Genomic DNA, 22,492 nt, shown 5'->3' on the forward strand with positions numbered 1-22,492 from the left:
TCTCTACTGTGTTTCTCTCTGCATGAACCTATCTCTTCAGATTTTATGGTGGCTATTTGTCTTGCAACCTCACTTTTCTAATAGGTACAAGAAAAGTTGTTGATTTTTCAGTCCAGCTTTTTCTTGTTGTAAGAGAAGTTACAGTCTCTGAGATCCTTGCATATTGGAGTTAAATTAAACCATAAGTCTCTCTAATTTTTAAAGATTTTACAGAAGCAGATATCTCAACTTCCATTTAATTTTGTTCCAGTAGACTAAAGATAGCTTTAAAAATTATGACAAATGTTCCTTCCACTTCCACAAATTCTGTGAGTCTATGAGAAGGTTAGCTATGGCATTTCTTGCTAACTGATGATCAAGGCTTGATATTACTATAAAATTCATTGCAGGGTGCTACATTTCAAGAACTGTCCCATGACCTTCCCATTCAGGTGTTCTCAGTGGAATGCAAAAGCAAAAATTTGGCTTCTCTCCACTAACTCAATTAAGATCCCTTCTAGCTCATCAAGCTGAACAAAAAAGTACGTTGAGGGCATGTGACCATGGAAAATAAGAGGACATGACACAAAAGACTTAGGCCAGGAAATTTTATGTTGAAATCTGAGTGTGAGGTATCTCAGTACATGAGATTTCTAAATACGTAGGTCGTTAATGCAAATATGAAAGGGCTTTATGATTTCTAGATTTTCCAACTTATTCTATTGATCATTTCTTTAGGATTTTTTTTAGATAGATGTTTTTGGAAAAAAGCCATTACAACATTGGCATATCTGAGAACTCTAGTCTCTTTCAAGGTAAGCATTAGTAATATATCTCTCCCACAAAGATTCAGCTGAAAAATACTTCTTAAAATTACTTTATTCAAAAATAATTATATATATACCAACAATTTGTACACTTTTTACCCTTTAGTAAATATCGTAAAGGATATGAGTATCAAGTAACCTCAGATACTTTTATGTTCTAATATTAAAGCCAGTAAACAAAATAATCATGTTTTGATTTTAAGATTAAAATGATTTTATTGTCCTATAGCATGTAAAGGAAAATATAACTCATCTTCTTTAATATACATTTCCATTTTAATAATCTATATTTTCACTTTGTCATGAACAATCCCTTGTCATTTGCTTCTTTAGAATGGTTACAAATTAAAAAATTCAAAACCTTCATGTTAACACTCTTTTACTTAAGTAACTATTTCATATGTTTAGTGGGATACTTCAACTGGTTTTTTACTGTAAGACACACTGCTGGCAAATGGGTCTTACGCTTTCCCAGGTTTAGGTAATAAGCACAAAGATGTCTCAAAAATAAATGGGAGATTAGGTATATAGAATGTTCTATGAATAACAAACACGCATAAAGAGAGGATCTAATCATCATTTGATTATTTAATCTCTTCAGCCCTAGGGGAGGGTGGGCTGAAATTTAACCATTTCTCCCCCAAGTACAAAGAACCACATGAAAGACTTGAGATGCTTCTAACATACTCTTTTGGGTTTAAAATAACAAAGACTAGGGCTTCCCTGGTGGCGCAGTGGTTGAGAGTCCGCCTGCCGATGCAGGGGACACGGGTTCGTGTCCTGGTCAGAGAAGATCCCACATGCCGCGGAGCGTCTGGGCCCGTGAGCCATGGCCGCTGTACCTGCGCGTCCGGAGCCTGTGCTCCGCAACAGGAGAGGCCACAACAGTGAGAGGCCCACGTACCGCAAAAAAAAAATTAATAATAACAAAGACTAAGAATCTGTTTATATTTAATCATTAAATATATAAAGGTTATAGACAAGAATCTTATTATAAATAAAACATGGTTTAGGGCAAAAGCTTTAAGAAAATTAAAGGAATTTTTGCTTAATAATTACAGCTCATAAAAACTATCATACCATATATCCAAAAAGGTCTAGTTTTAGGTAGACTGAGCTGAGACATCTGGAAATTAGGTTATTTTATTATTATAATAAGAACACCACCACCACAACAACCAGCAGGTACCGTGATTTGAAAAGGAAACTGTATTTGTTTTGATTCAATTGGTCTAAATTTAGCAGATAATTATTGAGCAGAGTTTTAGGAGAATTATGTAAGATAGTTTATAATAGTAACCAATAATGGGGACAACTCAGAAACTGAAAAATAAGATTAATTGCCTTTTGTGAGCAAAACAAAAATATACTGGATCTCATTGGCAAAGTCAAGAGACAGAAATGATCTTAGGCCAAAAATAGAGTGAAATCTGATCAAATATACTAACATATCTAAAGGAAAAATGTGTAGTCAAGGATAGAGAATTTGTTGGTTATTGTCAGGGCTGAGGAACAAGAAGAGAGGTACATTTTATTAGGTCTCCAGCTTTGTCCTGACACATGTATATTCTGGCTCAAGAACATGAGTATCTATATGGTTCTCTCAGTGTGTATATCTTTATGGAGTTAGCTATATGGAGATGGATTTATCAGCCTATGAAGTTATCCATTGACCTCCATTTTTCTGCCATGTCATATTCATGTAGCAACATCCTGAATCTAATTTGCTGTCCCCTACAATATGTCTACAAGAAAAGAATATGCTTATCAGCCGAAGGAAGCTTATTCAAGATGGCCATATTTCCCACTGTAAGAGATGATACATTGGCTTTCTCATTTTCATATATCAGTCTGAGTGTTAACAAAGAAATGATCTTGTGCTGAAGCATCAGGCCTCTAAGCTTTCAAGTTTGAGAGTTAGCTTTGAATTGACATGTATTCACTGAGGTAATACCATGCTGTGGAAAACAGATGCTCTCTATGGATGACACTCAAGCCCCAAATAAGGTCCTTCTCTATAAGCTTCAACAATTCTATTGGTCAGCTTTTGAAATGTATCCTTGATACTACCACTCTTTATCACCTTGGTACAAAGAATCATCAATTCTCATCTAGAGCAATAGCCCCTAGATCTGGTCTCTACAGTCTGTTTCCCACATAGCACACAGCCAAAGTAATTCTTTAAAATGTAAGACAATAAAATTCTTATGAGAGAAAAGTCAACCCTTTTTTACATCTAGACGCTGCAGCCCTGCTCCCTAACAACTGATCTCATCTCATCTCTCCATTCTTGCCGACGCTGTTTCAGCCACTCCAATCTCCTCGCATCCTGGAATTCTCTCTTCCCCAGATTTCTTCCTTATTCTCTCCAGATCTCTACTCAAAGGTCGCCTCTTCTGAGAGGACTTATTAGATGATATCCCATTTCATATAGGATTCCTTCCAAACCTGTCATTCTCTCTACATAGCCCTTATCCTGCCTCGCTTTTATGCAGAGACTTAGCACTACCCAGCACATCATGTGTTTATTTGTGAACTGAAGGTATCAGTTCCATGACAGCGGGGATGAGTTTTTGCTCACTAGTGCCTGGAATAGGGGTTGATGCATAGATGGTACCCAGTACACTTGTTAAATCAACAGTTGCAAGAGAAACGTGTAATAACAAAGGCTATTAGATTAGCTTCCAGGAATCTAGTCCTGCCTTTGCCCTCAATTAGACTTCTGTGTGATATTTGACAAGTCACTGGCTCCCTATCTTCAGCTTCTTTATCTATAAAATGCAACTAATAATAGCTCTGTGGCTCAAATACTATATGTGAAAGGGTTTTACATAATAAAACCCTGAAAAATTATGAGAGATTTGGGCAAACAAGATATCCAGGCTTACAAACAGGATAAGCGGCAAAGTTTAGTGAGAAGCACACTGAATCCTGAGTGTGAAATGCTGACTAAGTCCCAACTCTCCCATTGACCAGCTCTATGACTTTGGGTCGCCACCCTTTTAAGCCTCATATCCCTGATGAAAGAAAAAACTCCTTTTCTCAATCAGATTTTTTCAGTCATTTTTAAAGAAGTTGTACCTTAGCCATCAGGGAAAGCATCAGCGACTAAGGATTTTTTAATTAACTGCTTCTCCGTAATTTTTCAATCAACAAGTTATTCACTGAGCATCCACATGTGCCAGGCTCTTTTCTAGGCATTTGGGATAAATCAGGGTATAAACCAGACAAATATCCTCATGGAGCTTACCTTCCACTGTGGAGAGACAGGTAAGAAACAATAAACATAAGTAAATGAAGTAGTATTTTGGAAGGTGATGTGTATTATACGGACAAAATAGCATAGTAAGGAACTGGGGATTGGAAATGTGGAAGGGGAAGGGGATGAGTTTGCAATTAAATAAGAGGCCATGACATCTGAGCACACACTGCCATTGAAAGACTTTCTCTCCTCCTCCTTCCTCTTTTATTTTTTTTGCTCAAAAATTTGATACTATAAATATATTTTGCTTAAAATTATAGAAAATATGTACTCCCACTGAAGTAGCAGATTATAATAATAAACCTTTGAAGAAATATTATTGTAAAAACCTTTGAAATTAATCTTTCCATGCAGAAATCTGTAAGCTTCTTACAAAATGCAGTTGATCTCATAAGGTTTCTTAATACTGATTTCTTTAAAAGAAGCAAAATTCTCATTGCAAATGAAATAAATAGTAATATCTTTAAAACTCATACATATTCTTTAGTCCACTTATTTTGAAACTCATGAATTTTAGTGTTAACTTTTCTATTCTGGAAACTGCTAAAGCAAGGTGGTGAGTGGAGGAAAGGTAGAAAGGCAGAGGCTTTTTTTATGTATGTAAGACAATGTCCCATCGTTTGGCTTTTGCCTTCCTAGGAAGGCTGCGTGCACAATGACCAGGCAACCATACCTCGTAGGATCAGGAAAATGGCAAAAGGGATGTTAGGCTTCCAGAGAACAACCATGTAGAGTCTGAAATGGCTTTCTAGGCAAACACAATCAATTGATCCCCTCCATCAGCCCTCTGGATTGTAGTGTGTGACTAGAAAAGCCACCAGAGGAAGACCTATTGAAGTGGGCACTCTACGAGGAAGACAGTTGGAATTAGTTTATGGGTCATATTTAATGACCTTGGTGAACTGTTCATCACAGAACTGAGACATACGAAGCAGTCATTGTTTTAGCACAGATATTCACTATGTTAGAAATTTTTAATGCCCCAGTAAAGACCTAAATTTTAGGGCATGACTAATAAAGAAAAAGTCCAAAATGACAGAATAGTCATTTTTAGCCTAAAATCTTAAACTGAAGAACCACATCATTATTTGAGTTCCTATCTGGTTACAGCAGCCCTCCTCCCTGAGTATACAAAACCTGTATGTCCACCTGCAACCTGGCATAGAACGTTGGTGTCTATTTGTCAGTGCTTCTGGAGTTCTTGGAAGTGACAAAGTGTGACACAAATGCTATTATTTATAGTCTGTCCCTGTTCAATGAAAAGAATCCATGGGCTGCTGCTGCCAAGAGCAGCATTAGTTACCCAGCCTGACAATTTCATTTCAAGGTTCTCATTGGTTGAGACTGAACAGAGTTCTTTAGGCAATGAAAATCATAGACCTCCCTTATGACTAGCGAAGCTTATTTCAGACCCAAGTTGCCTCTGGTTTCTAGTAGTGTTAGCACTGCACACATTCTCACATGGTTTGACATGACAACCAAAGCCATTTTGTCAGGGAATAGATTATAGGTGTGGCCAGCCACCACCTCTAGTCTCAAACCCAATTCATTTGCCTTTTTCACTTCTATCAACTTTTTTTTCCCTAAGATTTATTTCTGTTGTTATATGGATATGAATTCCAATAGGTCAGGTCCCTGCCTGCCTTGTATCTCCTATTTGGTCCTTTACTTGATCTGAAACAATGTATCAAGTAAGGGAAAGGTAGATAAGGAGTGAGGGAGAGAGAACAAAAATATAAAAATGTAGAACAAAAACATTCTAACTGAATTAAACAATTATTGAATACCTACTATGTTCAGGACTCAATATTAGACATGGTATATATTCATAAATAATTAAGAGCTTAGTTTTTTAAGTAAATACATATAAATACCTTTACAGAAATATAAATAAAGTTCTATGGCATATGAGAAAAGAAATATAACACATTATTTGCAATGATAAGCAAAAGCATTATTCACTCAGCCATTTACTTCTTCATTTATTTTGCATTTGTAAAGCACCTTCTATATACACTCAAGGAATATCAAAATAAACAAGACAGTCCCACCACTTGAAAGTTGTATAAGTAGGTTCTCAAAATTCAGTGTTATCAGAATCCCCTAAAGAGTGTGTTAAAATACAGATTGCTGGGCCACAACTCCAGGTTTTTTTTTTGATTCAGTAGGGCTCAGATTGGGCCTGAGAATCATCATTTCTACCTTGTTCTTGGGTGCTGCTATTACTGTGATCTCAGGATTATACCTGGAGAACTACTAGGCTAGAGCAGTGCTTCTCAAATTTAGTGTCCATGAATCCCCTTGAGTTCTTGTTAAGATGTAAATTCTCATTTAGTAGGACTGATGCAGGACCCCAGATTCTGTAATATTCCATGTACTTCACTTTGAGTAGTGAGGGTTTAGTAGGTGGACAGAAACTTGTAAGGAAATACACACAGAAGACATTATGAAATAAACAGTAATTAAGACAAACCTTGAAGAAGGGATGGGGTTTTTGCAGGGGGCCTGTGAGAGTGTGCAGACAGAACAGGATCAGGGCAGGCTGGGGGTGTGAGAGAGGGAAAGGGACAATTGATTTTGATCAGAAATGGAAGTGTGAGGTGGTATGATTTGGGACTGAAATAACTTCCAGTAATGAGGAAGTCCAGGACATGGTTATATGGGTCAGTAACTGCAACAGAGCAGAAATGGGAGCTCCTTGAGTTAAGGAAGCCAAGGAAATGTGAGACTACATTATAGGAAGGACATCAAAAGGATACTGAAGTTCCCAAAGAGTTGGCAGAAGTAAAGAAGAAAATGGAGCCAAGTTACCGAGGAGAAGCTCCTAAAGTCAGTGTATTGTCATGAAGTTCAGTAAATCACTTTGACGGAAGAGGTTTCAGAAGACATGAAATTAATGAGTGATGGTGGGTAAGCAACGATCTGAAAACAGCAGTGTTGAACGTGAAATATGTTAGGTCCATCCCTTGGCCCTCTGAATAAAAAGACTTTGCTTCTACTGAAGAACAATGGGTAATATGGGTATTTTCAGAGAAAGAACAGCTTTCAGTTAAGATGAGCTAGCAGAGGAGTACAAGGAACAAAAGGTCAAGGTGGTGGCAAGTCAAAATACCACACTGGTAAAAATGTCACATGGGTAGTGGAAATGGGAAAAAAGGCTGAATTAATTTGGATAGAGTTGAGAGAATGTGGAAGAGGATTCTATTTACGTCACCAAATTTCATAACAGAAATTAGGGAATGAGGGATTTGTGAATTATTAACAGCAATGGGGGAGCAAAAGTAGTGATTCAAAATAAACAACAACAGTTAGAAAACAATTAAACTAAGGACAAAAGTCATCCCTACATAGAATCTACTGAGAGTTAATTAAGGTATGACCATAAAAAAATAATGTTATAGAAATCAGGATCCTACTCATCTCCACCAGTGTCCAGTTATTTTAACCTGGGCAGATTACACAGCCTCTCTGTGCTTCAATGTCTTCATCTGTAGAATAAGGATAAGAGCTATCGCCTATACAACACTTACTACGTGCCAGTTGCTGTCTTTAAGTCCTTCGTACAATTAACTCATTTAATTCTCAAAGCCACTCACTCAGGTAGGTGGACTATCATCATGCATGAGAAAACAAACACAGAGATTAAGTTAGGAGATCTAACAACTGGCAGAGAATTTGAACCAAGGCACCCTGGTCACAAAAACCAGTCTCTTAAACATTATACTACTGTCTCTTGGTTAGTAATAGATAATACTAGTAAATACCTCTTAAAGTGATTTGAGAATTAAATGTGTAAAGTGCCTAGAACAGTTTCTGACACATAATAAGAATTCAATAAATACTAGATATTTAGTGGCTTATGTCTCATCCCCATTTTCTAAAAATACAGGATCGGAAGTTGAGATCCTAGAAAATTAGTAATCATGGTTTCTGTAGTTATCCTAGTTAATAATAAAAAAGTGCTAATTAAAACCATATGTCATCTACTAAATTAGCAAAATTTAAAAATAATATCTAAAACTGGAACTCTTAGGCAAAATTTATTGGCATACCCTTTTAATGAACAATGTTTTCCAGAAACTTGAAAAAGTATTTACACTTTTATTTGCTAACCCTCTTACTTCTTAGCTGGTAGCATATTCTGGGGGAAACAGAAAAGACTTTAGATCAGGTCGTCCTGGTTTCAAATTCTGACTCAGGTAAAAATGAAAATACAAAGAGTTCCTTCCACATACTAGTTAAGTCATCTTGGTTCAGCTAGTCATTTCTCTGAGCATCATTTTCTCATCTGCAAACTGGGCATATTACACAGCTAAGAAAAAACAGACTACATGAGATAACAAGGGTAAATTACACAGCAATTTGTATAGATTGAACATGTATTAGTTGCTTTCCTTAAATATTTGGTTCATGAAATGAACCCAAGAAAATAACTCAAAAAAGGTGGCTATATACTATTTTTAACTTATAATAACCAACCTAAATATTCAATAAGGGAAATAAATGTATTAAGTTGCATTGATATGATGAAATCCTTATGCAGTTACTTATCATAAATACAAAATATATGACAAATGAAAAGGTCTTATGTAATAGAATATTGACATTATTCTATGATTACAATTTATATATAAAAATTATGGAGCCAGAAGATGACATGGAAAACAACTATTTTACTAGATTTGTTTTTTCGGCTTCTACTATTGTTGAGAACATGTCATTTCTCTAATAATTTTTGATATCAATAATATCAAGTCACAAATACTTTTATCTGAATATTTCATCTGAGAATATCTAAAGTGCTTTGACATTTATGTTTCGACCTGAGCTTCAAAAATCTTTCTTTAACTTGCACTTAATTCAGATCGTGCTAGAAGATCTGATATAGCAAAAACCAGTACTTAAAAACATTGAATTTTTAAACTTCTTATCATATATTCATTTAATAAATATTTACTGAACATTATTGAATAATTTTGTAGTTTCCAATAAGCTTGGACTATTTAAGCCTTTGTCATTTCCTTTTTTCTATTCCTCCTTGTCACCCCAACAAACAATATCTATCAGTTTATTTAAATATTTGCTAAGTTACAAAACTCCTTTAAAATCTGCTTAGCAACTCAGATAAACTAGATATCAATACTAAAACATATTTTTAAATAAAATCCAGAAGTTATACATTTTGTCCGTTTTTTATTTTTGATATGTGGCTGTCATAATTTCTCTAACAAAATGCCCCAATTTTACTTCTGCAGAGCAAAGCTTGAACTAGTTTTTAAAAAACTGTTTTGTGATATTTTTAGCTTTTTCAGGAATATTCTATATTCCCAAGAAGTAAAGATACACAGAGCTTCTATGAAAGAGAGAAAGAAGAAAGGGAGGAGAAAAGTAGAGAGGGAAAATATTCAAGATTTAGAGGTAAAACTGTATATACATTTTATGTAGGAAGATAAGGTGGGTCCTCAAATGTCAGATAGAAGGGCAAGTAGTGCTTTCATAGACAAGCCTTTCACTCAGTGAAGACATGATTCAACATAAGATTCTATAAAGTGTGCCACATTCACACCAGTGCTGATGTGAAGAGAAGTCATCCAGTGAGATCTCTTCACTAAGCTTGAAATATTCATTAAAGCCACATCAGCCTCTATAGGATACTAAAAAATAGCTTGTGCAGGTGCATAGATATATCACATTAGATTGAAATGCTGACTTTTGATTGCTCATAATCTAGTTTGAAAATCCTGTCAAGAAGAAAGTTTTTCATTCATTGCCTGAGATAAAAGTGTTCAAAAGAAAAATAAAATGGAAACATACATCTTATTAGCACTTTTTACTTAGGGGAGGTTGCAATGAAAAAAGTTGGAAGAAAGTGAGTTTTCCCATGGAAATCTTCAATAAATTATTTAGGTAGTTAAGAAGTAAATGACACTACTAAGTTCAAGCACAGAAATGGAAACACTGAGTCAGAAAAGGAAAAGAAAAGCTAATGCTGAATTTCAAATAAAATATCTAAAGCCTGATATTTTTAAGGAAGCTCTAAAAATTGACCACCTTGATGAAATGTCAGGATATGATTGGGGGATAAGTTAAATACAATCAACATGGGGGATAAGTTAAATATAATCAACAATCTTAAGACATGACACACTTAACTTTAGAGGCAAAAGTCTCTATTGCAGTGTTACCCCATCATAAATTTGTACGTATTCTATTATTTATTTCAATCTATATCACCATTTGTAAAAAAAGCTTACATTAAAAATCTACTCTAGGGCTTCCCTGGTGGCGCAGTGGTTGAGAGTCCGCCTGCCAACGCAGGGGACACAGGTTCAAGCCCTGGTCCGGAAAGATGCCATATGCCGCCGAGCAACTAAGCCCGTGTGCCACAACTACTGAGCCTGCGCTCTAGAGCCCGAGAGCCACAACTACTGAGCCCGCATGCCACAACTACTGAAGTCCGTGCACCTAGGGCCTATGCTCTTCAGCAAGAGAAGCCACCGCAATGAGAAGCCCGGGAACCGCAATGAAGAGTAGCCCCCACTCGCCACAACTAGAGAAAGCCCGTGTGCAGCAATGAAGACCCAACGCAGCTGAAAGTATATAAATTTAAAAAAAAAATCTACTCTAGGTAACCATGTGGCTGATTAAATTATCACACTAGCTTCCAATTTCGTACTTCTTTTTCTTTTTAATTTTATTTATTTATTTATTTTTGACTGTGTTGGGTCTTCGTTGTTGTGTGCGGGCTTTCTCTAGTTGTGGCGAGCGGGGGCTACTCTTCGTTGCTGTGCGCAGGCTTCTCATTGTGGTGGCTTCTCCTGTTGCGGAGCATGGGTTCCAGGCGTGCGGGCCCCAGTAGTTGTGGCTCGCGGGCTCAGCAGCCGTGGCTCGTGGGCTCCAGAGCGCAGCCTCAGCAGCTGTGGCGCACAGGCCTAGCTGCTCCACGGCATGTGGGATCCTCCCAGACCAGGGCTTGAACCCGTGTCCCCTGCATTGGCAGGCGGACTCCCAGTCAATGTGCCACCAAGGAAGTCCCCAATTTTGTACTTCTTGACTCAAAATGCTTTATCAGTCTTATTATTATAATGCTGGTATTGCCCTCAATTATGAGAGAGCTGCACGAGTTCATGGAAAGTGCGAATGGGTGCTGTTCAACTTGAGAAATTAAGTTTGCTCATTTGAAACAAAAGAAAAAGATGAGAGGAATTAAAAAGTGGCAAGGAGATTTTCAGCCCTCATAATTCTTCTTCTAAGCTTAATTATTTCACTCTGAACTTGAAAGAGTCTAATTCATAATAAAAAGAGTCAAATGTAAGTGAAGATTGGAAGGCAAACGATAAGAATAGAGTGACAACTCTCTCCGTCTAAATTATCCCCCAAATATTATGGCTTAAGGTAAAACAGAAATGTTAATAACTGTCATTTCCCAAAACTTGACAAACCAAAAAGTACACACCACCCCATGTCCATGTCTCATCCTATTTTAAATGGAACAAAGTGACTTTCAGAGGCTGGGAAGTGCATAATTACATAGGCTGGAGTCTTTGGACTTTGATCATAATTATAGTGCTTTATCCATCCATCACTTGTTGCTTGAGGAGTATTCCTTGGTGAGTTCTTTAAAGGAGATAGAAACCCTGTCAGGACAAATTTGAGCTACAAAACAGCTAATCAAAAACTTGGCTCTCTTGACTTGAAACAGATTGAAAATTGCCACTTTAATCTCACAATCCATTTGGCTTTTAAGTAAAGTGAGAACATGAAGTCTGCCTTTGGAAAGGCATGTGGCCTCTGCTGTTCATACCACTGGGGGTACCTTTTTACGAGCTTCAACTGGGACATTGGGTCCAAGTTTGTCTCACTCTCTCAAAATTGGGTGTGCATACAAACCAATCATCTGGTGTGCTTGATAAAAATGCTGCTTTTGCATTCCTTGCCCTCACCCTCAGTTTCTCAGAGGGAGGCATCAGTGTAATTTAAACCTAAAATTAACTGGGAAACTTATACCACCAGAAGGCCTGCAGCTGTTTTTTCCCAAGAGTGGTCTGAGAAGTTCATGAATCAAAATTGTTTGTTTTTGTTAACAATGCAATTCCGAAGCTCCACCTGGACTTATCAAGTCATAGTCCCAGGGTATCGATGTAACAGCTCTCTGAATCCCTGACAGCATCAGAAGTGAATGTGTATATTACTAGATTTTCCTGAATCTGAATTTGGGCATCACAGTTTCAGTTACCTCCTAAGAGTCAAATGTATTTCACTATGAAGCATTTTGAGAAACCTTAACAGATGCTACTAACCAAAGTCACCCTTCAAACTTGCTGCCTTCAGAGGGGTGCTTTGTACTTGCAGTCCCCAGCCTGCGCGGCCAGGGCCTTCTACCCTTCCTTGCACCTCACTGTAGTATTTCTTCTTTTTTTTTTAACATCTTTATTGGAGTATAATTGCTTTACAATGGTGTGTTAGTTTCTGCTTTATAACAAAGTGAATCAGTTATACATATACATATATCCCCATATCTCTTCCCTCTTGCGTCTCCCTCCCACCCTCCCTATCCCACCCCTCTAGGTGGTCACAAAGCACCGAGCTGATCTCCCTGTGCTATGCAGCTGCTTCCCACTAGCTATCTAGTTTACATTTGGTAGTGTATATACGTCCATGCCACTCTCTCACTTTGTCCCAGCTTACCCTTCCCCCTCCCCGTGTCCTCAAGTGCATTCTATAGTAGGACTGTGTCTTTATTCCCGTCTTGCCTCTAGGTCCTGCATGACCAATTTTTTTTTTGATTCCATATATATGTGTTAGCATACGATATTTGTTTCTCTCTTTCTGACTTACTTCACTCTGTATGACAGACTCTAGGTCCATCCACTTCACTACAAATTACTCAGTTTCATTTCTTTTTATGGCTAAGTAATATTCCATTGTATATATGTGCCACATCTTCTTTATCCATTCATCTGTCGATGGACACTTAGGTTGCTTCCATGTCCTGGCTCTTGTAAATAGACTTGCAATGAACATTGTGGTACATGACTCTTTTTGAATTATGGTTTTCTCAGGGTATATGCCCAGTAGTGGGATTACTGGGTCATATGGTGCTTCTATTTTTAGTTTTTTAAGGAACCTCCATAATGTTCTCCACAGTGGCTGTATCAATTTACATTCCCACCAACAGTGCAAGAGGGTTCCCTTTTCTCCACACCCTCTCCAGCATTTATTGTTTGTAGACTTTTTGATGATGGCCATTCTGACCGGTGTGAGGTGATATCTCATTGTAGTTTTTGTTTGTTTGTTTGTTTGTTTTTTTGCGGTACGCGGGCCTCTCACTGTTGTGGCCTCTCCCGTTGCAGAGCACACACATGCACAGACTCAGCGGCCATGGCTCACAAGCCCAGCCGCTCCACAGCACGTGGAATCTTCCCGGACTGGGGCACGAACCCACGTCCCCTGCACTGGCAGGTGGATTCCCAACCACTGTGCCACCAGGGAAGCCCCCTCATTGTAGTTTTGATTTGCATTTCTCTAATAATTAATGATGTTGAGCATTCTTTCATGTGTTTGTTGGCAATCTATACCTAGGAATAAACCTAGCTAAGGAGACAAAAGACCTGTATGCAGAAAATTATAAGACACTGATGAAAGAAGTTAAAGATGATACAAATAGATGGAGAGATATACCATGTTCTTGGATTGGAAGGATCAACATTGCAAAAATGACTATACTACCCAAAGCAATCTACAGATTCAATGCAATCCCTATCAAACTACCACTGGCATTTTTCACAGAACTAGAACAAAAAATTTCACAGTGTGTATGGAAACACAAAAGACCCCAAATAGCCAAAGCCATCTTGAGAAAGAAAAACAGAGCTGGAGGAATCAGGCTCCCTGACTTCAGACTATATTACAAAGCTACAGTAATCAAGACAGTATGGTGCTGGCACAAAAACAGAAATATAGATCAATGGAATAGGATAGAAAGCCCAGAGATAAACCCACGCACATATGGTCACATTATCTTTGATAAAGGAGGCAAGAATGTACAATGGAGAAAAGACAGCCTCTTTAATAAGTGGTGCTGGGAAAACTGGACAGCTACATGTAAAAGAATGAAATTAGAACACTCTCTAACACCACACACAAAAATAAACTCAAAATGGATTAAATGTAAGGCCAGACACTATCAAACTCTTAGAGGAAAACATAGGCAGAACACTCTATGACATAAATTATAGCAAGATCCTTTTTGACCCACTTCCTAGAGAAATGAAAATAAAAACAAAAATAAACAAATGGGACCTAATGAAACTTCAAAGCTTTTGCACAGCAAAGGAAACCATAAACAAGATGAAAAGACAACCCTCAGAATGGGATAAAATATTTGCAAATGAAGCTACTGACAAAGGATTAATCTCCAAAATTTACAAACAGCTGGTGCAGCTCAATATCAAAAAAACAAACAACCCAATCCAAAAATGTGCAGAAGACCTAAATAGACATTTCACTGTAGTATTTCTAAGTGTGAAGTTCTTCTTTGGATTCCCTGAGGTCTAGGATGGTATCTTACTCATACCTTCTATCTTCCCCACTCAGCACCAAGAAAATAAATAAGCTCATGGAATATTTTAGTTAAACAAACAAATCAAAACAAAGTTTTAGTTTCCATACCTACAATTTGAGGATAAAAATCCGTTACGTGGTGAATTCGTTTCCTATTGCTGCTGTAACGAGTTACCACAAACTTGTGGCTTAAACCAACCCAGATGTATCATCTCACAGTTCTATAGGTTGGAAGCCTGATACAGATCTCACCGGGCTGAAATTAAGGTGTTGGCAGCACTGTGTTCCTCCTGGTGGCTGTAAAGGAAAATGTGCTTCCTTGCCTTTTCCACCTTCGAGAGACAGCCAGCCTTCCTTGGATCCTGATTCTCTTCTATGTTCAAAATCTGTTGACTCTTTTCTCACCTCACATCACTTTTATTCTTTCTCTACCTCCCACTTCCACTTAAGGACTCTTGCGATTACATTGGGTTCCACATGGACAGTCCAAGATAATCTACCTATTTTAAGGTTGGCTGATTAGCAGCTTTAATTCCATCTGCAACCTAATACCCCTTTGCTGTGTAAGTTAACATATTCACAGGTTTTGGGCATTAGGACGTGGCTATCTCTGGAGGCCATTATTTTGCTTACCATACCTGCCACAGTGGATCAGCTATGTACTGTGTTGAATAACACTTTGTTAATCATAAAGTTCTATACAGATCTAATAAAATGTTATGTTCTGTGGTAGAAATAGCACTGAACAGGGAAGAGACTTGAATTCTAGACTTGGTTCTGCTACTATTTTTGTGTGTGTGATTTTGGGCTAATCACTTAACCTCTCTAAGGTTTTAGATTTCTCAGGTCTAAAGCAGAAGAATTGGGACAAGTCAAGATCATGTCAAGACTCATAATCATCTTTGTGCTTAATTTAAAGATATAGAGCAAAATGGAACTTAAGGTTTGCCTCCATGAGGACACAATTGTCGCTGGGAAGGAATCTCCAGTTCACTGTTGTGCCATACCCACAAGAGTAGAGCTGAGCAATACCCTAAGGGGATGCATTTCAGACTTTGGTTGGGTTAATATTTAATTCTCAATGTCTTAGTTGTGAACAGTTGGCCAGAAGTTGTTATCCCTACTTATCTCATGAAGAAACTTTGATTTAGATAGCTTAAGTGATTTTATGAAGGTCACATAATCAATGAGTGGTGGAGTTAAGACTATTGGATAATAGTCTTTTGACAAGTCCTATGTGCCCTCAGCTGACACACTTCCCTGCCTCTCTGCCATTTAAAAGCGCTCACAGCTCAGGAGCAGCATACAGAATTATAATACATCATACTTTCGGCTAACTACAGTGGGTCATAAAGGTCTTTTGACATGTATTCTTGTGAAAATTATAAGGGTTGGAGGCAGATTTTCCTTGACTACAACTGGTGGCTACATTAGTCCCTGCTGATAAACTGTACCTTTGTATTTCTTTATGAACCAGCTCTTCCTGTCCTCTGCCTTGCTTCATTTCAAGTACTGACATAACAACCTACACAGACTGCAGCATGTCAGCTCATTCCTTTCAGTCAGACAAAGAAGCTTAGTGATTCTGGAGCTAGCTAAAATTAATGGATTAGCCTTATTAAAAACTGGCCTGCTCATTGAAATGGATGGCTACATCCTTAATTGGCGTCAGCAATTATATTATTGAATGTTATATCAATTTTTGAAGTTTCCATGTGCACATAAACAACACTATGGGCACATTTTTCATGTGTTTTTCTACTGGGTATGACCTTGGGAGGAAAAAGAGCATTTGATAAAAGAGCAGTTGGAGATAGTTTAATAAAGGAACTATTGATCAAGGGAGAAGAGATATGGTATGGCTTTTTGGAGTTAGCAGTGGCTAGAAATGGTTACCACTCCTATGCTCGAAGGAAAAGGAGAGAGCAGTTACTCAAACTCAAGACGTCCGGAACTGTGGTTAGAGCCCCTACAGGACCTGCAGCCTTTAGTAGAAAACCTAGCAGAACAGCAGGGAAACATATACCCCAAATTCACTCTCCTCCTGCCCTTCGATCTCCTACTAGAGGTGCCCACTGGTTGAACCCAAGAGGAGGCCAGAGGAGAAAGGAACTGTCAATGCAATCTTCATAAGTCAGCTTCCTGGGATTCAGAACAAGAAGGATGTAGGGTGGATGTGGAGAAGCAAGTGGAAGATGCTCAACACAGGACTACATCTGTCTTTATGCGATTGCATCTGACAAATAAAATGATCCATTGTAAGTTCGCTGTCACCCACTCCCCTCCTCCTCCTTTTGGGATATATTTAGAAAATACAGTTAATAAAGTTGACCTTTAAGCTAGTAAAGCATAAAATTCACAATCAATATGTAATTTACACAGGAAATACTTCTTACTCATCCATACAGTACTTTAACAGTTCAAGCTTCTTTTGAGTAGAGGGTGACTGAAAAAAATAACTCAAAATCATTTTACAAGTGGTTCAAATAGTAATATGTTTTACTTTCTCTTATTTTTAGTCCTCAGCTATCACAGTGTTTCAAAATTTAATCTGGATTCCTTTTTATCATTTTAGCTGGTTTATTTTCAAAATGATATTTGGAGGAATTTAATCTGTCTTTTAGAATTACTTGGTTAAAGAGATTTATGTTAAAAACTAGGTGGCAATTCTAAAAACTAAAGGGTGCAAGAAGACCCAAATTATAACCCAAACCATAAATTAACAAAAGTTTAACTTGTAAAATGCTAAATTTTAGATTCATTTTGAATATTTACTAATAAAAAGTAAACAGAACTCACTGTATATGGTTTTAATTTATAAGGAAACTGTATCTTACCCTTTGGCTCTTATTTAGCATAATTTCATCTATTTTTGTTAAAATTAAGTTAGCAATAAAATGACAAAACTTGTGATTTGTCCACCTTCTCTTCTTCTTGTAATGGTCAATAGCATCAAAGGGGAAATCTAAGCTCTATAGCTTAAGTACTGTTTTGATTTTCAGAAAAGTTTTTGTAAAGACTAGAGTAAATTAGCATCCACATCAGAGCACAACTAAATACATAATGTGTCAATATGTTCAGGTGCAAAGGAAAAAATAACAGAGGGTGAAATCTCAATTTTAACTGAGAGAATGATTACCATCATACTTTGAAATGTATATTAAAATTGGCTTTTGAGGAACGGCATTAACATTCAGCGGTAAATGATAATAGCAGCTCTCATTTATTCTATTTTTTGATAAAAAGAAATTTATGCATTAAGGTAGCTTAGAGTTAAAAATAACAAGAAATCCTGTTCTTTCCTTTTTTGAAAATTCTCTTTTATAATTTCTTTCTAAAGACAAGGTCAGGAAAAAGACAAATTTAACTATGTAGATGACTATGATTATGGAATGATTAAATTTGATCTTACTTAAAATAGATTTTGTAAACTGAGAACTGCAAGGGTTGTCTGCTTAGAAAAAACAGCTCAAACTCATTCACTCATTCACGTATCAAAGAGAATATTGTTTGATTCTTGCTTTGACAATATATATTATTATAGATTTCTTATAGTGATATCCTACTTATTCATTCATTCATTCACTAAGTAGTCTAGAAATATCTGACAAAGCAGTTAAAATATATGTTATTAAATATATAAGTACTATAAAGTTAAATAAATAAGCATTACAGCTATATCTTACTCATTTTTGTATTTCCAGTGCCTTGCACAGAGTAGATGCTTGGCAGCAAATACTTTTCTTTCGTTTACTTGCGGATTAAGTTTTTATTACAAATGGAAAGTACATAATCTTGCCTAAAACAATTTATTTGGCAAATAAATATTCCCTGACCACCCTGCACCACCATCTCACAGCTCCCCAACGTGCCCCCCCTTCCCCAAAAGTGACACTCACCATGATTAAAGTTCAGGGATTCAGCAAAATTTAAAATATTTTTAAAGTACTATTATTATTTTAAATTTTACAATCTGACAAAAACTGAGGTGATATTTGCTCCATGAATTAGCTGGTTTCCGGGACACTCCGAAAACCAATTTCCTCATGTATTTATATTTACAGGCTTCCCTCATCAATCACTAGAAATACCTCTGGACAGAGGTGTACATGATTGACATGTGGGTTGCTAGTCAATAGAAAAGAATTTCTTCCAGAGCTGAGATAGATCCATGTACCTACTTTAAAAAAAGATGCCATCAAGGGAAGCGTTATACAGCAAATGTTTCATCACAATTATCCTCTTAGAAATAGTATTTCAAAGATTTTATTGAAGTAGAAAATTTTGAGGCTGGAAAAAATTTTGAGAACTAGAAAATCTTTAGTGTTTTACTTTTTATCCACCCACTCCCCAACACCAACGAAATCTTATGTAAGAACGTGAACTCCAGAGCCATTCATTTTTGCTACTATTGTTCATGGCACACAGCAAGGCAGGAATCAAATCACCATTCACATTTCCCGTTTCAACCTGGAGGACCACAAACTTGCTTCCTCTCTCTCTTTCTTTTTTCTTCCTTTCTTTTCTTACTCTGTCAACCATTCCATTTACATTTCTCTCTTACTTTTCCTCTTCTGCTGTCTCACACAGCCCACCAAAAATCTCCCAGGAAAAGAAGCTACGTCTACATAGTCCACATTCATGTTTACAAGGTAACAAATCTTATTAATGAAAAAAGATCACACAGTTTCCTTAACTGCCTGAGCAATGTGACCCGAGTCCTGGCCAGAGAGCCCACTCGACTGCTGGGATGAGGCTCTAATAGGCACCATGGTGAATGACAAGTTAACCCCTTTGGAACCACACCATTTTCAGCAATCAGAGGACCTCCCTCATTAGTCTCAGAAAGTAAAGTATGAAATTCCAACATCAAATCTCATACTGTTAAATTAACAACATCACACTGCTACATACGACTTGAATATCTCCCATAACTTTATGACTGGAAAAACACTGTTCAGATTTCATTTACCAGTTTAAAAATAGCAAACTCTAATTTGAAACACACACACACACACACACACACACACATCATGCACGCTCACTAATATTCCCTCTTAGTGCTAGGCAAACGTTCCTTCCTATAAACAGAAATAAAATTGAGTATAATTGTTACGTTTTAAAAGTCAGATTTGTCAAAAGATGCTGTTTGTTATGAAACAAATCAAGAAGAAAATATGCCACAGAGCCAAAATGACAAGCCACAATCTGTTTGGTATAACAATGGCTATTTATCTATTTTTAAGGTATAAATCAAAATTATTCTGTGTTTCTTTTGACTTGAAGGTCATCCACAGACTATTCTATTCCTGTCCAATGAAATGTCTTCTTCTTGGGTTGGTGAGCGCTGATCCAGACAAATAACAGATTTTAAACATCTTAAAATGGTGTGACCATTTTTTAAGAAACCATGGGAAGATGGTCTACAAACTTTGTTACTTTGTACATCCAGATAGGAACTAAAAAAGAAAACCAGAAGAGATGCCCACAGACCACTTTAAGTCCACAGAAAGTGCAAAATAATATCACTGTGCTCATAAACAAAGAGAGGCTGCTCTTTGTACACAGCAGAAACACTCATCATACACAAGGCACTCCAATTAAGTTTTGATAGAAGTTACGTCACGTTTAAACTCACCGCTGGATGTAAGGGTCGGGACAGTACTGTAGGGTGGCACACCGTGAAGTTTCAAAATTCATTTCCTTCAACTCTCTTTGATATCAACAAATGGAGAACAGTATTATAACATATACACATATACCTGTGTATACATAGATATAAAGCCAGAAGGCTAAAAGCAATAGGGTCAAATGCTATCAGACATAGACGTGTAGACACTTCCCCCCTTCACACACATTTGCAGAGAGGCGGAGCGTTTCTTGATTTGAGCCAATGAGATTCATCAAGGGACTAAAACATCAGAAACAGTCGAATCTTACCAGCTGGGCATCCTCTCTAAAGTTGTTCTTCCCCCTCTACCACGGCTTTAGAGTCCTTGTCGTATAGTGGCCACACTTGTTGGCAACTTGGAGTCATCTCTGAACTTCTGGTCTCTCTGGTGATTGGATGCTGGCATGAATGGCATCAGAGTTTAATTTCAGCAGCCTGGACTTTCACAACAGAACAAGAGCTAATGAGTGTCCACCCTGCTCCAGCTAATTAATGTTTCCTTGTCTCTGCATACTGATTTGATTTGAGGGCTTCTGTAACTGCTTCTGGAACTAAATATTTCACAGAGCTGCTTAGGAAGTTGTTTTGTTTTTTTTCTTCATCTCCACCTCCACCCCCCCCTTCCCCCCACCCTTCATTCTCCCTTTCAGCCAACCGCCTGTTGTGGTCACAATCTCAAATAGCAAAGACAGGGAAATTCCTTGATTATATTTAACCTAGAACTCACTCTTCGTCTCAACTAAAAGAGATACCCATTCACATCCCCTTAGCTTTGCTTTCCCTAATTAAAAAATAATAACCTTTACTGAGTTTTTCAAATATCCTACCTCAAACACACACACATAATTTTCTTAAAGTAATATTAAAATGGAAAATAATGCACTATTTTCAACTATTTTAAAGCTTACAAAATTATTTCAAATTGCCTGTTACTGAAAACATTCGAGTTCTTTCCATCTCTCTCAGTCTCTCCCACTCTCTTATTTATGTCATTGTTTTTGCTGGTTTTGGTTTTGCTTTGGCTCGAGCTACTTTGGAGTAAAACCGTTAACTTGTTCATATATCCAAAAATTAATATAATATCAAAAAATCTACATACAGAATAATTCACTTCCTTTCTGAATACAGGCTGTAACCCTATCATGGTTTTGTGGATTTGGATATTGAATGAAATATGTTTCAGAAGCTAAATTAAAATAGACTCCAACAGGAAAAAAAAAAACAAAAAACAACAGCGTGCCCGAGTGTCACTAACATGGCAAGTTCATAACCTCCTTTCACCCCCAACCATAGGTTACCTGTAAATTGGTGACATCAGAAGTTATCAAAGTTGTAAGATGATCTAAAGTCATTTCCAGAGCAATTTGACATCTCCTTTTGAGAAATTTTGGTTCAAAATATGTTTCATAAAAATATTTTATTTGTTGCTTCAGCCAGGATAGAAGGGAGAAGCTATTTAAAACTCGACATTCTCTTCCTTACTTAGCCTGAGAATGTCTAACATCTGTGAATTGTGAAATTCACAAATAGGCCGGCCTGAGCCCCAGCCAATTCAAACAGCTTGTTCTACAAAATGGGAAATTTGAGGGAAGATCATTTTACTAATTAATTATAGATTTGTTAATTGGAGTTAAAGTATTTGGCTTTATTCCCTGCTATTAGCAAATACAGATGACCGGAGCATATAGAGTTCTTAAATTAAAAATACTCAATTTCCTTTGAGCATGGCCAAGTTCCATCAAGTGCCTGGCCTTTCCCATTTATAAAATGAGAGGTGAAATAATGGTCCCTAATGCAGCGCTTCTCAAATGTTTATGCACCTGCGAGTCACCTGGAAACTTTGTTAATGCAGATTCTAGTTCAGTAGGTCTGGGGTGAGGCCTGAGACTCTGCATTTCTCACAAGCTCCCAGCTGCTGCTGGTGCTACTGGTCCTTGCATCACACTTTGAGTAGCAAGACCTAGTGCTCTTTTCAGGCTTTTTATATACTTTTATATACTTCTAGGAAATAAGCAGCGTTCTTCCAAATATTTTAACTTACCAACAGAGGCTCTAGGCTCCCAGAGAAATTATTAACTTGCAAATATACTTAGTATGCTTTTTTTTTTTTTTATTCCTGCAGCACGCGGGCCTCTCACTGTAGTGGCCTCTCCCGTTGCGGAGCACAGGCTCCGGACGCGCAGGCTCAGC

General features: G+C 37.3%; 1 protein-coding gene across 4 annotated transcripts in view; it reads right to left on the reverse strand.

Annotated features, from left to right (window-relative positions):
- TP63 (tumor protein p63) overlaps positions 1 to 20,417 on the reverse strand; it is a 219,781-nt gene extending 199,364 nt beyond the window's left edge. For 2 of the 4 annotated variants that reach the window (XM_029214931.1, XM_029214932.1), the window contains exon 1: positions 20,270 to 20,331. In XM_029214931.1, the coding sequence (XP_029070764.1) occupies positions 20,270 to 20,331 (62 nt within the window). Of the gene's footprint in view, positions 1 to 20,269 lie in introns of all 4 variants that reach the window. The other 2 variants (XM_029214934.1, XM_029214935.1) reach the window with 2 other exon arrangements.
- Positions 20,418 to 22,492: the final 2,075 nt, after the last annotated feature.

The sequence above is a fragment of the Monodon monoceros genome, unplaced genomic scaffold (assembly GCF_005190385.1).
Source record: "Monodon monoceros isolate NGI ecotype Baffin Bay Population unplaced genomic scaffold, NGI_Narwhal_1 Super_Scaffold_11, whole genome shotgun sequence".
In the NCBI taxonomy this organism is placed as follows: domain Eukaryota; kingdom Metazoa; phylum Chordata; class Mammalia; order Artiodactyla; family Monodontidae; genus Monodon; species Monodon monoceros.